At 38.1% G+C, this 14,661-nt stretch overlaps 1 protein-coding gene across 6 annotated transcripts in view; it reads left to right on the top strand.

Moving 5' to 3' along the window:
- Nucleotides 1-14,661, top strand: part of ALG9 (ALG9 alpha-1,2-mannosyltransferase) — a 95,972-nt gene that overhangs the window by 30,466 nt on the left and 50,845 nt on the right. For 5 of the 6 annotated variants that reach the window (XR_013404292.1, XM_015115678.3, XM_028833963.2 and 2 more), the window contains exons 10-13: nt 3,540-3,694; nt 5,658-5,787; nt 6,419-6,566; nt 7,728-7,857. Coding sequence is in view for 5 of the 6 variants with exons in the window: in XM_015115678.3 (XP_014971164.1) it covers nt 3,540-3,694; nt 5,658-5,787; nt 6,419-6,566; nt 7,728-7,857 (563 nt within the window). In the remaining variant the exon portion in view is untranslated. Of the gene's footprint in view, nt 1-3,539; nt 3,695-5,657; nt 5,788-6,418; nt 6,567-7,727; nt 7,858-8,669; nt 8,704-14,661 lie in introns of those variants that run through there. The other variant, XM_077964275.1, reaches the window with a different exon arrangement.

Raw genomic sequence — 14,661 nt, 5'->3', positions numbered from 1 at the left:
AAGTAAAAATGTTTATAAAATCTCAGAAGGAGGCCGGGTGCGGTGGCTCACGCCTGTAATCCCAGCACTTTGGGAGGCCAAGGCGGTTGGATCACCTGAGGTCAGGAGTTAAAGACCAGCCTGGCCAACGTAGTGAAGCCCCATCTCTACTAAAAATACAAAAATTAGCCAGATGTGGTGGTGGGCGCCTGTAATCCCAGTTACTAGGGAGGCTGAGGCAGGAGAATTGCTTGAACCCAGGCAGAGGTTATAGTGAGCCAAGATCCTGCGCCATTGCACTCCAGCTGGGTGACAAGAGCAAAACTCCATCTCAAAAAAAAAAAAAAAATCTCAGAAGAGAACAAGCCTATCTGAGTTTTCTGTCTTTTAAAGAAGTGTGTATTAACCTGATAGGTTGCTTAAGGTAATCCATGAGATTTTTTCAAACAAAAGTATAAAATCTGAACCATAGAGGGATTTCCCCAAATTTGACATTGAAGTACAGGAAGCTTTGGACTTCCTCAGAAGCGTGATGCTTTTCTTTGTTCCTTTTTGTTTCTGTGTCTGCCTTATTGGAGAAAGTTTGGTTTGTCATTTGCTTTGCTTGCTCTGATTCTGTAGTGCACAGCTGGTGTTTTCTCAAGTTGTCGTGGCTCTGGATATCTAGTGCCTCTCGTTTCTTTTATGGAAGACAGATTTGAGCAGAAATTCATATGAGGTTTTGAAAAAGATTTAATTTCAGACTTTTCAGTCTGATTTGGATGCCATATGATCAGTTCCCCCATCCCACCTCCATTCTGCTTTTCTACTATTAATGGTTTATAATGAGTTCATTTTATTATAAGAATATTAGAGTAGCCTTCAGAGTCACTTTTTTTGGTGTTAGGACTTTTGTTTTAACATAGCCATAATGCCATTATCCTAACAAAATTATCAGTAATTTCTTAATACCATCTAATACCCAGTTGATTTCCTAGATTGTCTGAAAAATAGCCTTTTATAGTTAGTTTAAAAGCAGAATCTCAACAAGGGTCACATACTGAATTTCGTGTCTTAAGCTTTTTAAGAAGACCCCCATCTTACTTTCTTTCTTTCAAAGATTTCTTTAAAGAAACCAGGCCATCATCTTGCATAATGTCCCACATTTTAGACTCAGCTGTTTGCTCCCTTGAGGTGTTAACTTATTCCTCTATCCCTTCTATTTCTTAAGGATCACTTTTTCTTTTTTTGAAAATAGCTATTTTTCTGACTATAAAAATAATTTATGATAGCTGGGAGCAGTGGCACGTGCCTATAGTCCCAGCTGCCCGAGAGGCTAAGGTGGGAGGATTGCTTGAGCCCAGGAGTTCGAGACCACTCTGGGCAACATAGTGAGACCTGTGTCTCTGTTTTTAAAAACAATAATAATTATTTATGCTTTTGGAAAATTTGGAAATGCTTGTAACATCAGTAAAAAACCAGAATATTAAGCTGTTCCCTACAGTATGATAAAAATTTAAGTATAAAAATTGATTTAAAATGCATAAGGTATGCACATATCTACCTAGTAAGAAAACAAACATTTTCTGTTTTTTTCTTTATATTTTAATGGGATTTTTACAATAGAACCAATACCTTTTTAAGAGAAAAAAGACCAGGCACGGTGGCTCATGCCTATAATCCCAGTAGTTTGGGAGGATGAGGTGGAAGGATTGCTTGAACCCAGGAATTCAAGACCAGCCTGGGTGAGAGAGCAAGACCCTGTCACTACAAAAAAATTTAAAAATTGACCGGGCATGATGGTGCACACCTGTAGTCCCAGCTATTTGGGAGGCTGAGATGGGAGGATTGCTTAAGCCTAGGAGGTCAAGGCTACAGTCAGCCATGGTTGCGCCACTACACTCCAGCCTGGGTGACAGAGCGAGACCCTGTCTGAAGAGAAAAAAAGTCCCCCAAACCATAGAAAATTATAAAGAAGCAGGAAATAAATTACCCATGATTTCGTCATATCTAGCTGTGGTTGTGATTTTGTATATTTCATGGAGGACATTTCAAAATTTTTTGCCTTATTAAAAAAAAAGATTACTCGTTAGCCTTTAAGGTACAGAAGAGAAAAGGACCATTTACTTGTGGACAATAAATGGATTTATTTTATTCTAATTAAAAAACCCCACCTTAGACCAGGCACGGTGGCTCACGCCTGTAATCCCAGCATTTTGAGAGGCTGAGGCAGGTGGATCACCTGAGGTCAGGAGTTCAAGACCAGCACGGCCAACAGTGTGAAACCCTATCACTACTAAAAATATAGCAGTTAGCCTGGTGTGTTGATGTATGTCTGTAATCCCAGTTACTAAGGAGGCTGAGGCAGGAGAATCTTTGAACCTGCGAGGTGGAGGTTGCAGTGAGCCAAGATCGTGCCACTGCACTCCAGCCTGGGCGACAGAGAGAGACTCCATCTCAAAAAACAAACAAAAAAAACCCTCCGCCTTAAAATCTACCTAGAAAGGTATATATCCTAAATATCTAAATAATCTAATTAATCTAAAATCCCATAATATCTTAGAGCAAAAGTTGAAAAAAAATCTTGTTATTGTAGTTCAAGAATTTTTTATCATTCCTAAAGAATTTCTGCGGTGATACTGATAGCCTAGGAATGCTAAATTAGGCATAGCTAAAGAGGGTCTTGATGATAGTCCTGATCTTGTAGCTTACCGTTAACATGGTGGACACCAGGTGGCGCTGTCTATCTACCATTTGCCTGGGTTTGCATTGCTCATTATCGCTCATGTAAACGCAGTAGGAGATGCCTTCACTGTGGGTTGCAGGCTTATCATTCATTGCTCATGTACCTAACCACGGGAACTTTCCAGCAGGTTCTTGGGTTTTCGTGTTCATTACATTCCTTTAATTCTTTCACATGCTTTAAGTACATTTTTGTTCCAATTTGGGGATCTGGAGTGGATGCGTATTGCAAAAAATGGAGAGAAAACAATCACTGAACTTCCTTTAAGAGCATTTTTATGTTTGCTTTGAAGCAAACTCTGTCATTTGTGGCTTGATGAAAACCAGTAATGAGTTTGAGAATCCAACAATTTTTTTTTTTCCTTTGATCCATGGCTATTTGAACAGACTGATTGGTGTATAGATAAGAGGATTCATGTATCAAACACAACATCAGAATTAAAACCCAAGAAATGAATTTATGTTATGTTTTTGGTTAAACTCAGGAACCTTTCGTCTTAGTGGCAGGACTCGTTAAAGGAGACGGCTTTTTTTTCTTTCATCTAACGTGGAATTTATTAAGTTCTATTAGCCATTAACTTTACGTTCATTTGTGTCCTAACCAAATCTAGTATTGTGCTTGTTGTTAGAGTTTAGATCTCTTGGGAGAGCTAAGGAGTATATTCCTCTTTCCTTTTGATGCCTTTATTGCGTTGGAGAAAGTGTGAATACAAGATTAGAAACATTTTGTGGAGTGTCCTAGGGCATACTCCCAAATATGAGATCAAGATAACACTGAAACTAAATACGTCATTTTGTTCTAATATAATGAAAGATGAATATTTTTCTGTGTCTTGCAGTTCAGAATTTAGGCCACCCATATTGGCTTACTTTGGCTCCAATGTATATTTGGTTTATAATTTTCTTCATCCAGCCTCACAAAGAGGAGAGATTTCTTTTCCCTGTATATCCACTTATATGTCTCTGTGGTGCCGTGGCTCTCTCTGCACTTCAGGTAAGTTTCAGGGAGAAGTATATCTGCCTCATTCTTTTTTACTTTTTAAATAATTGCTCACAAAACTTAAGTGCAAATTACAGAATGCTTCCACCTAAGATATTTTATCCATAACATTAAACCTGATATAGATCATATTATTAAAGCTTCTTATATTGATTGCTTAGCTGTTTACCATACTCATATTTGCTGATTACATGTTTGCAGTGTTAATTTGTGTGTTACTTTGCCTCTGTTACCAACAGGAATCCAATTGCAGAATTCCATTCTGTGGCAGAGGTAATGGAACGTCTGCTCTTTGAACTGCTAGATCATAACAAAACTTGCTCAAGAGTTTGGGATCATAGCAGGCAGTTCACAGTATGGGGCACTTTGTAATCCTGGTTGAAAACCTGGCCAGGTCAATTCTCTGGCAGAGCTCATCTTAACTCTGTTTGAACAACTCTGTACTTACGGCTTCAGTACCCTCAGAACCCTGTATTGCCCTCTGCTACCATTTGCAGTTGGCAGAAAAAAAAATAATTAGGATGATAGGTTTTTTTCTTAACAGGTTTTTTGAGATATAATTCACAAACCATATAGTTTACCCATTTAAAGGGTATGATTCAGTGGTTTTTAGTCTATTCACAGATGTGTGCAACTGTCACCACAGTCAGTTTTAGATCAAAAAGCCTGTACCCTTTAGCTTTTGTTCCCCCATTCCCTTTCCCATATCTCCCCAACCCTAAATAACCATTACTCTACTTTCTATTCCTACAGATTTGCCTATTTTGAACATTTCCTATATATGGAAACATATGATATGTGGTCTTTTGTGACTGGCTTCTCTTAACATAATGTCTTCAAGGTTCATCAATATTAGTTGATAGTTTTGAAAAATAATTTTAATTATAAAAGTAATTGAACTTTATTGCAGATAATTTAGGAAGTGGTAAAAGAAAAATTAGTCCCATTAACCTAACAAAAACTCCTCCCAGTATTTTTGTATATCATATACCAAGGTTTGTTATAGTTGTGATAAGTATACATGTAACTTTATAGCCCTTCTAATTTAATATTATAACATTCTCTGTGGTTATCATTTTAGTAGCTGTACAATGTTCTGAGTCAGATATAATATATGACATTATTACGTAATATGTAATATATTGACTTGATTTTGTATAATATAATTATTGGATATAATTCATGGTAGAATTTAGGTTGCTCATTTATTCAGTATTATAAATACTGCTAGGATAAATATCTTCATTTAGATATTTGGATTGATTCCTCAGGATAGATTCCAAAAAATATGAAAAGGGTTCAAACAGATTTATGCCATTTGTTATATATTGGAAAATTGCTTTCTGAAAGTAGTTTCTGTCTAGAAGGGAAGGAAGGAAGGGAAGAAGTCTGAGTAGAAGGAACTCAAAGACAGCAGAATTCATGCATGCATGTTTATATTATATTCATCTAGTTTGCAAAGTCATTTAGCATATAATTAAGAGCATGTGCCTAGTGTTCTGTAAGGGGAATGCTTTTTTCTTATTTGGTCATGAGACCTTTTTTTTTGATACTAAAAGCTTTTATAAAAACTTTGATAGTAAAGATTAGTACTCATTGTATCAAAAACAAATTGAAATACTTTATATGTCAAAACTACCAAAAAACCATTGCTTAAATACTTAAAAAAATAACTTATTAGGACTATAAATGCTAGAAAAATATTCAAATAATTTCCTATGCAGCTAGTGAGATTTTATTGTTGGCAAGCCCTCTGCCTGGCCAAGACTGCAGGTAGTCTCAGAGGAGCTGGCTTTTATCTTAGAGTTTGGAGTAGGTACCTCACTGTTTGCAAATGCTCAGATCCCTAATAGAACCTCTTTTTTGGCTTCGCTTTTGATGTTACTGTGATGTCTTGTAATTATGTCTATTCTACAAGTTATATTTTCCTTTATCAGCCAGTTTTCTGTACTTCCAGAAATGTTACCACTTTGTGTTTCAACGATACCGCCTGGAGCACTATACTGTGACGTCGAATTGGCTGGCATTAGGAACTGTCTTCCTGTTCGGGCTTTTGTCGTTTTCTCGCTCTGTGGCACTGTTCAGAGGTAGACCTTCTAAGAATATCTTAACCTACACTGATGAGTCGCTTCCCCTTAGGTTTTACTTGATTCATGATTATATAATACACATTTGGCTTATACTAAGAAGCCATTTCTAAAAAGAGAACCTGTAGACTTAATATTAATGAGTGGGATGTGACTTCTACATCTTAGGATTGAAGAGAAGATTGAGAATTCCTTTTAGTGTGATTAACTGTACATTTTTTGTCTATTTTTTTTTTCTTTTAATGAATGCTGGTAAATTAAGGAAGCCTTAAACTTAAAATGCAAATTTGGGCTAACTTCTGATTATATTCTTTCTTATAATCATTGTTTGGATCCATAATATTAAAATATTAAAATATGCTCAAGGAAAATGAAGTTAAAAAGGAGAAAGAACAAAGAAAGGGGCAAGAAAGCCAATTATTTTTGGCAGAATAGGGCCTCTGCTGTAACCAGGTTCCCAGCTAGAGAGACATTTTATACATGTAGAGCAGGCTTCATGCTGGAATAGCTGTGGCCCTTCCTGCCTTTTAAATTTCATGTGGCTTAGAGTGTGACATTAATGTGCAGTATAATTAAAGTCAGAATCTCATCTTACTCATCTCTGGCTCTCACTAACTGTTCTCCCTTCCAGGATATCATGGGCCCCTTGATTTGTATCCAGAATTTTACCGAATTGCTACAGATCCAACCATCCACACTGTCCCAGAAGGCAGACCTGTGAATGTCTGTGTAGGAAAAGAGTGGTATCGATTTCCCAGCAGCTTCCTTCTTCCCGATAAGTAAGTCGTCCTTTAATTCCCAGGGTTTTAATGAAGGAGTAAATAGAGTAGTTCTATGTCAGTGTCTTTGAATTTTTGTTTTCTTTTGGAATTTTCACAGAGAGTTATTGAATTATTTACCACCTTAGAGAGCTGTGAGGCCTGTGTACTGTGTACCTGCCTCCTGTGTTCATTGGGCTCAGTAGACTGAGGGCTGGGTCTAGGTAGGCATTCTGTACTGCCCATAACTGCAGGTGTCTGGGAACTTCTGAAAATGCCCTGGGTCCTAGGCTTTTGCCAGTGGCTCTTCCTGGGGATTCATATTTACATTTCTATAATTACCTCATGTTAATCCACTTCTAAAAGTGGTCTAGAAACTCCAGCTAGAAGAGAGAAGACATTTTTGATCCAACAACAGTGAAAGTTCTCCACCATTATATGGACACTGGGGAAGCCTGTGGTTAAAATTTCTATACCAGTTTTCTTTATGCTTTCTGTGGTTCTGAGAGCGTAGGCCCTAAAGTTCTTTGCAGGTTGCTTCGTTTGGCCAGAGAAGAGTCCTGTGTAGGTTAAAGGGAAATCTGGTTGAGTCATGTTGCTCCATTTGAGAACTGGCTTCTTTAGCTTAGCTTTACTGGGTAGTAGTTTCTTATGCTTCATAAAGACCCTGTGTCAGTCATTAATTATTAAATTAAAACTTGTTTTTTAAGTGTTGACTTTGGCCTTTGCCTTTTACATTTGAAATAGTTTTATAGATAGAGATATGTTTGAGGGTTACTCTGGAACAAAGTATTTCTCCCATAGTGTGTTCTCAGTGCCATATTTCATTCTTTTTCTCTACACCTGATAATTTGCTTTATTTGATAAGTCTCTCTGCCCACATGGTAATTGACAATAAACATTGGCACTTCTCTGGTTTTTTGATGATATGACCATTTGGTTCTGAATTTCACTGCTAACAGTTGGTGAAATGGGTCAAGAGACAGCTAATTGTAAATTTCTCAATGATTTTGGACTGACTTGTGACCTCTGCCTCTATGCTCCCTGGTTGAGGTTTTAGCAGAAATATTTTTTCTTCAAGATAAATGTTTTTCACATAATTTTTTCTGGCTTGCTTGTTTCAAGTACATTTAGCAATATTATCCCCCTGTGTTTTTCTTATTTTCCTTGTGTTTCTGACAGTTGGCAGCTTCAGTTCATTCCATCAGAGTTCAGAGGTCAGTTACCAAAACCTTTTGCAGAAGGACCACTGGCTACCCGGATTGTTCCTACTGACATGAATGACCAGAATCTAGAAGAGCCATCCAGATATGTAAGAGCTACATTCTCTTCTTGCATCTCTGAAAAGAATTCTATGCCTAAAAGTCTATTGGCATGTATATTAGAGCATTGATAAAATGAGAATTTCTTAGAAAGCAATTTTTAAGGCCGGGTGCTGTGGCTCACACCTGTAATCCCAGCACTTTGGGAGACAGAGGTGGGATAATTGCTTGAGTTCAGAAGTTTGAGACCAGCCTGGGCAACACAGCAAGACTGTATCTCTACAAAAAATTAAAAAATAAGCCAGATGTGGTGGCTTGCGCCTGTAACTCCAGCCATTCAGAAGGCTGAGGCAGGAGGATCACTTGAGCCCAGGAGTTTAAGGCTGCAGTGGGCCATGATTCCACTACTGCACTCCAGCCTGGGCAACAGAGTGAGACCCTGTCTTAGAAAAAACTGATACTTTTAGGGTGAGGGGTACAACAGCTTTTGTTGAAAAAGAGTAAACAGTATCACTTTTATTTTCAAATTAACCTCTTTATTTTCTGTGTAAAATGTAACCTCTTTATTTTCTGAATAATTTAATTTCGAAGCTTTTGGGTAGGCTGGAAGTTTTCCTGTGGTAGAAATTTGAACCATTATTCCGAAACTCATAGAATTCCTTGGCCTATTAAAATCCTCCATGGGGAACTTTCAAGTTATCAGGTGGACCTTTGACCTAGCTATTAGTATATGCCAATTTTAACAAATGAACAGTGAAGACTGTTTCCATGGTGAGTGCCAGGGAGCAACCTCTGTCAGGACCATGATCTTCTCCCTACTTGTCTTTACACATTCTGAGATCCCATGCGAATTTTATTTCAGTTCCTTTGAAAGATGACACTTTTGACATTTGATGCCTGTGAAATCTTTGATAATGGAAAAGGTAAGAAGTAATAAACATAATGCCTCTCTCGGGTCACAAAGACAGTGTAAGATCATTGTCTAGAATGATTAGAAAGCACATTTTTTGACAACCTGTCCGTTAAAGAAATATGTGACAGTTTAAATGTCAGCTATATTTAATTTACATTTTCTTATGTCATAAGCTTAAAATGTAAAATAGCGAGACGTCCAATTCTCTTTTGAAGCAAACCTGCAGCCACATCTGGTCTTTTGTCGCCCAGATTGGAGCTGGTTAGAGTTCCATGGAGACCCTCAGCGTTTATGAGTGAGATTCTTACTGTATGAGCTTTAACTAGAAGCTATGAAAATGGACATCTTAAAGACACAGCCTTGAGCTGTTCCCTTGTAAGACAGGCATTTCTACCACATGGTTTATATTGGAGCTTGATTCTTTTAATTTAAGGCTCTGATTCCTGTTACAATGGAAATACCCTTGAGCAGGGCAGACTGTTACGGGTCATTTTAATTTTATCTGCAGATATGAGTCTCCTGAGTGCAGGGCATCACTAGAGATGCTGGGCAGTCAAAGGATGGGAAAATACACTGTCATAGGGGGACAGTATGAATTCAGTGATGTTATCGGAGCTTTGCTTTAGGAAGAGGTAGTAAAAATGGAGTAGTAAAAAAAAAGAGCATAGACTTTAGAGTTGAGTAGGCCTGTATTCAAATCTCATCTCTGTTGCTAAACTTGATAACCTTGGGCAAATTAGTTAGCTTCTCTGTTTAATTTCAGTTCCTATCTGTAAAATGGCACCTACTTTGGAATTGTGATATTTGATACTATATCTCTCTTAGCAGAAATGCAATGTTCTTATGCTTGCACAAGTGTTCTTAATCTCATAATGGTATATTAGACAGATTTGAGGTAAAGAAACCCAATCTCTCACCTTCCTTCTTTTTATTTTCCCCCATCCTGGTAATTTTATTCCAGTGTGTCCAGACTCATCATTGCCTTTTCCACCCCAGTGACTTCGCTTACAGTGGTAACTGTGCCTGAACCACCCTTGTGTCTCTTCTCACACTGTCAAAATTATCTTCCTCTTTGAAGCGAACTATTTAAGTCCATATTGAGCAGACCTTCCTTTAAGTGTCTTCAGTATTTATGTGTGCAGTTCATTTAGCCATTTAATTATCTTGGTCTGATTTAAGTATTTCTGATACCATATCTTTCCCCATCAAATGTGTGAATGCTATGAAGAGAATGACTGCACTTTGTTGCTTTTGTGTTCACCATAGTGTCTAGGACAGTGTCATATACCCAGTAGTTCACTTTTATGTGCTTTCTCAATGGGTAATGAATATTCATTGTCATTGTGGTAATGTTGTTGAGAGAAAGCTGGCTGGAAAATCTGTAGTGGCCTTTTGCACATTTCTTATGCTTTTATCACTGGTTGTCTTAGTTATATCATATTTCCATATTCTCTGCTGTCAGACAGTGTTAAATTTGATTAAATGACTCTATATGAGCTTTGCCCAAAAGGTGATGATTTTTCAGAATGCCAATAGGAATCACCAAAATGCTGGCTGATAAAAGCAGGGACAAACAAGTGATTTATGTCTGCCGGGTGGCAGCTGTGTCTAGCCCTTTGAATGCGAGGATTTTTTTGCTTATCTGTGGTGACAGAATCATGAAAATTAGGCATGGACCTTTTTTGTTAGTTCATCAGCTTTTGTTAGTGATAGTGTATTTTATGTGTGGCCCGAGACAATTCTTCTTCCAGTGTGTCCCGGGGAAGCCAAAAGGTTGGACATCCATAGATAGTGTCTGTCATTGCACCCATCCACATTCCTGAAGATGAGATTTCCTGCAGAGTTGCCTTTGTGCTCTAGTTTCAGTGATTCTCCTTCATGGGGGTCAGGGGTGGGGTGTTCTCCAAATCCAGTCTACTCACCTTTGACCCTTTGGAAGTAGCAGGGGTGTTTGCTGGCTTACTACTCTGTTTTTCATCATCCACTTGACTCTCATTCTGGCTTACTATTCATTCTACATGAACTATGATAAGGGATTTACCTCTTTCAGTTAACTGTTTAAAAAGATATTTGTTTTCCTGTGATAGTAAAAGTAATATATATTCATCGTAAAATAATGAAAGTTATAGACAAGAAAAAAATCAATCTGTCATCTCATTACCCAGGTATTACTACTGTTGCCATTTTGGTGTTTCTTTCCTTTCACTTTTTCCCCTTTGCATAGATATGTGCATTTGTATGTAAACAAAAGTCACAATTATTTTTTAAAGGGTGTTACATTTAATTGTTTAAGAAATAGTGCCAGGATCATGACTGTAATGCCCATGACTTTGCCCCATGTATAGAAGGACATGTTGTACAATGCTTATGTTTGTTACTTTTGGCATAAGTCCTGGTTTTTTGTCCAGGTTTATTCAAGAAGACAAAACAATGACATTCTCTATCTTTCTTGTGCATGCTAAATAGCAGCATTATTTTTACCTGCCCTTTAGCTCTGAGTGGCAGGTTTTAGCCAGGCTTTGGCTTCTGTGCTAAGTCCTCCAGCCTGTCCTGTTTCTATTCTGCATGGAAACGAGGAAGGATGTATGACTTTTTTTATTTCACTATTTTCTTTACCTCTGGGCTAATCAATAATTAGGAGTGAATAAGTGTAAAGGTTCTGTGGTTTGTACTGTACCATTATAACTATATTGCAGAAATAATGTTTTTGCTGCATATTTTTTCATGGTAAGTATTGAGTAGCTATTGAATATCTCATTATTGAACAGGAAGCATTTACAGGGGTACATGCCAAGATTGCCAAGATTTTCTCCCAGAATCAAGGTTTAAATTTGGAAGATACATTCAGTGTCCCCTCTTTAGTTCTTGAAAAATTCAAATTTTTGTTCACTATTTCAAGGTGAATGGTACACTTCCAGCTCCAAATCTGGTATATGATTTAGGAGCTACCTAGTCAGTGGATGAAACCTTGGAGGAAAAAACAGCTCTTCAGGAGGGAGCTTACAGAAAAAGACTTTTTTCTGACTTTAATGCTTAAGCCGACTTGCTGGAAGTTTTCCTGTTTTCTTTCTTTTTTAAGAGACTGTATCTTGTTCTGTCACCCAGGCTGGAGTGCAGTGGTGCCATCATAGCTCACTGTAACCTCAAATTCTTGGGTTCAAGTGATCCTCCCACTTCAAGCTTCTGAGTAGCTAGGACTACAGGCATGCATCACCATGCACAGTTAATAGTTTTATTTTTTCTAGAAACAAAGTCTTGCTGTGTTGTCCAGGCTGGTCTCAAGCGATCCTATTGTTTTGCCCTCTCAAAGAACTGGGATTATAGGCATTAGCCACCGTGCCTGTCCTCCATCTGTTATCCTTGAAAACATAGATTGGTCACTGATTTTTTTCCTAAGCAGTAATATAGTCAGTTCTACTACAATAAGATATAAAATTACCAAAAATTATTATGCAGTAAAAACCACAAAGCTTGTTGGGAAAACGGAGTTAGGGACACGATACTTAAAAAACTTTGTCAGTTGAAAAAGAGATTAGGCCAGGCGCGATGGCTCACGCCTGTAATTTAACACTTTGGGAGGCCGAGGCGGGTGGATCACGAGGTCAGGAGATCGAGACCATCCTGGCTAACACAGTGAAACCCCATCTCTACTAAAAGTACAAAAAATTAGCCGGGCATGGTGGCAGGCACCTGTAGTCCCAGCTACTCAGGAGGCTGAGGCAAGAGAATGGCGTGAACCCAGGAGGTGGAGCTTGTAGTGAGCCGAGATCTTGCCTCTGTACTCTAGCCTGGGCAACAGTGCAAGACTCCATCTCAGAAAAAAAAAAAAAAAAAAAAAGATATTAAAAATTAGCCATGCATGATGGCTCATGCCTATAATTCTAGTACTTTGGGAGGCTGAGGCAGGAGGATAGCTGGAGGCCAGGAGTTTGAGACAACATAGGGTGATTCCATCTCTACAAAAATAAATAAATAAATTAGCTAGGTATGGTGGCTCATGCCTGTAGTCCTAGCTACTCAAAGGCTGAGGTAGGAGGATTGCTTGAGCCCAGGAGTTTGAGGCTACAGTGAGCTACAATCATGCCACTACACTCCAGCCTGGACAACATAGCAAGACCCTGTCTCTGAAAAAAATAAAAATTAAAAAAAGATTAAAAATGGTAGCATGATTTTACATATGTTACATGGTTAAAAGTGCATAAATACTACAATAAATGTGGCAGTTTACTTTGCAGAAGACTTGAAGTTTCTTTGTGGCCTGGCATTGGAAGGATTGCAGCTTGTAGTAGTAAAAGGATTATCTGAAATCTTAACAAAAGTTATAATAGCAAAGGTGAACGGGTGGATGTGGCTTATAACACAGTGAACTGAGAAAGCCGGTGGATATATTTGTGTGTGTATGCACTATGTGTATTCCTATGCTGATTGGTTCCACTGAGTGTACTTGTCTGCATTCACCTAGTGTTTCCTGTGAATTAAATGACATAATCAAATGCAGAAATTAAATTATGCTCAAAGTGTTCCCTAATATATCCCTTCTGTTGGAAACAAATTTGCATTTTCAAAACTAGTATTAGAACAGAATTGACTATATATCAGTCAAAACATTCTTTATTTCATTCTTCTTTATCCCTGCTTTTCCAATTTAACCAGTAAAAAGAATCTTAGATTAGAAAGGAACTTAAAATATAGTCTGTGATCTTTTTATTTTATGGGTGAAAGAACTGAGATCTAGAGAGATTATAACTTGATAAAGATTAGTCCTAGGATAAAAGGCTTGGTTTCAGGATTCTTCAATATTATTTCATACTGCCTCTTTCTTGTTTTTGTGTGATAGTCATTCTTTGATGTTACAAGGCCAAATAGACATTCAGTAGCTGAGCATTACTTTCTGTTTGTTTTGTTTTGTTTTTTAGAGGCAGAGTCTCACTCTGTCACCCAGGCTGGAGTGCAGTGTCATCATCATAGCTTACTGTAGCCACAAACTCCTGGGCTCAATCGATCTTCCCACCTCAGCCTCCTGAGTAGCTGGGACTACAGATGCTGTAATGACCCTGTCTCTGCAAAGAATTTGGCTGGGCATGGTGGCTCACGCCTGTAATCTCAGCACTTTGGGAGGTGGGTGGATCACTTGGGGTCAGGAGTTCAAGATCAGCTTGGCCAACATGGTGAAACTCTGTCTCTACTAAAAATACAAAAATTAGCTGGGCATGGTGATATGCACCTGTAATCCCAGCTACTTAGGAGGCTGAGGCAGGAGAATTGCTTGAACCTGGGAGGCGGAGGTTGCAGTGAGCTGAGATGGCGCCACTGCACTCCAGCCTGGGTGACAGAGCGAGACTCTGTTTAAAAAAAAAAAAATTAAATTAGCCACTACCCCTAGCTAATTTTTAAATTTTTTTTGTAGAGAGAGGGCCTCACTCTCTTGCCCAGGCTGGTCTCAAATTCCAGGCTTCAAGTGATTCTCCTGCCTTGGCCTCCCAAAGTGGTGGGATTACAGTTGTGAGCCACTGTGCCCAACTCATTACTTTTTTAAAAAATTACTTTCCATTTCTAGTTTTTATGTGACGGGTACTTTAAGTAGTAAATATCATGTTTAACAGTGAATAAAAATGATCAGAATTTCCCTCTGACACTCTTTCCTTTCTTCTCTTTTTCTTCCTTTCTCTCATTTTTTCCTTTCTCCTGCCCTTTTTGGAAGTCCTTGTTGGAGGAAAAAATAACTTGCCCTATTTGTTTCCTCACGAATTGTTATCAGTCTTGGGTATCAAGGCAAGCAGATTCAAACTGCTATAATATATACAGTGCAATTAGATTAGAATCTACTAAGAATTTAATTGAAGAATGTTCAAAATACTTCTTTAAAATTAATTTTTTAGTATCCATTATGTTGGCATTTAGAAATTAATGTGCCCGTGATCTATAATGATTGAATGAACAA

This window comes from Macaca mulatta, chromosome 14 (assembly GCF_049350105.2).
Source record: "Macaca mulatta isolate MMU2019108-1 chromosome 14, T2T-MMU8v2.0, whole genome shotgun sequence".
In the NCBI taxonomy this organism is placed as follows: domain Eukaryota; kingdom Metazoa; phylum Chordata; class Mammalia; order Primates; family Cercopithecidae; genus Macaca; species Macaca mulatta.
The sequence above is the reverse complement of the archived record's forward strand: the minus strand, read 5'-3'. Positions and strand labels throughout refer to the sequence as shown.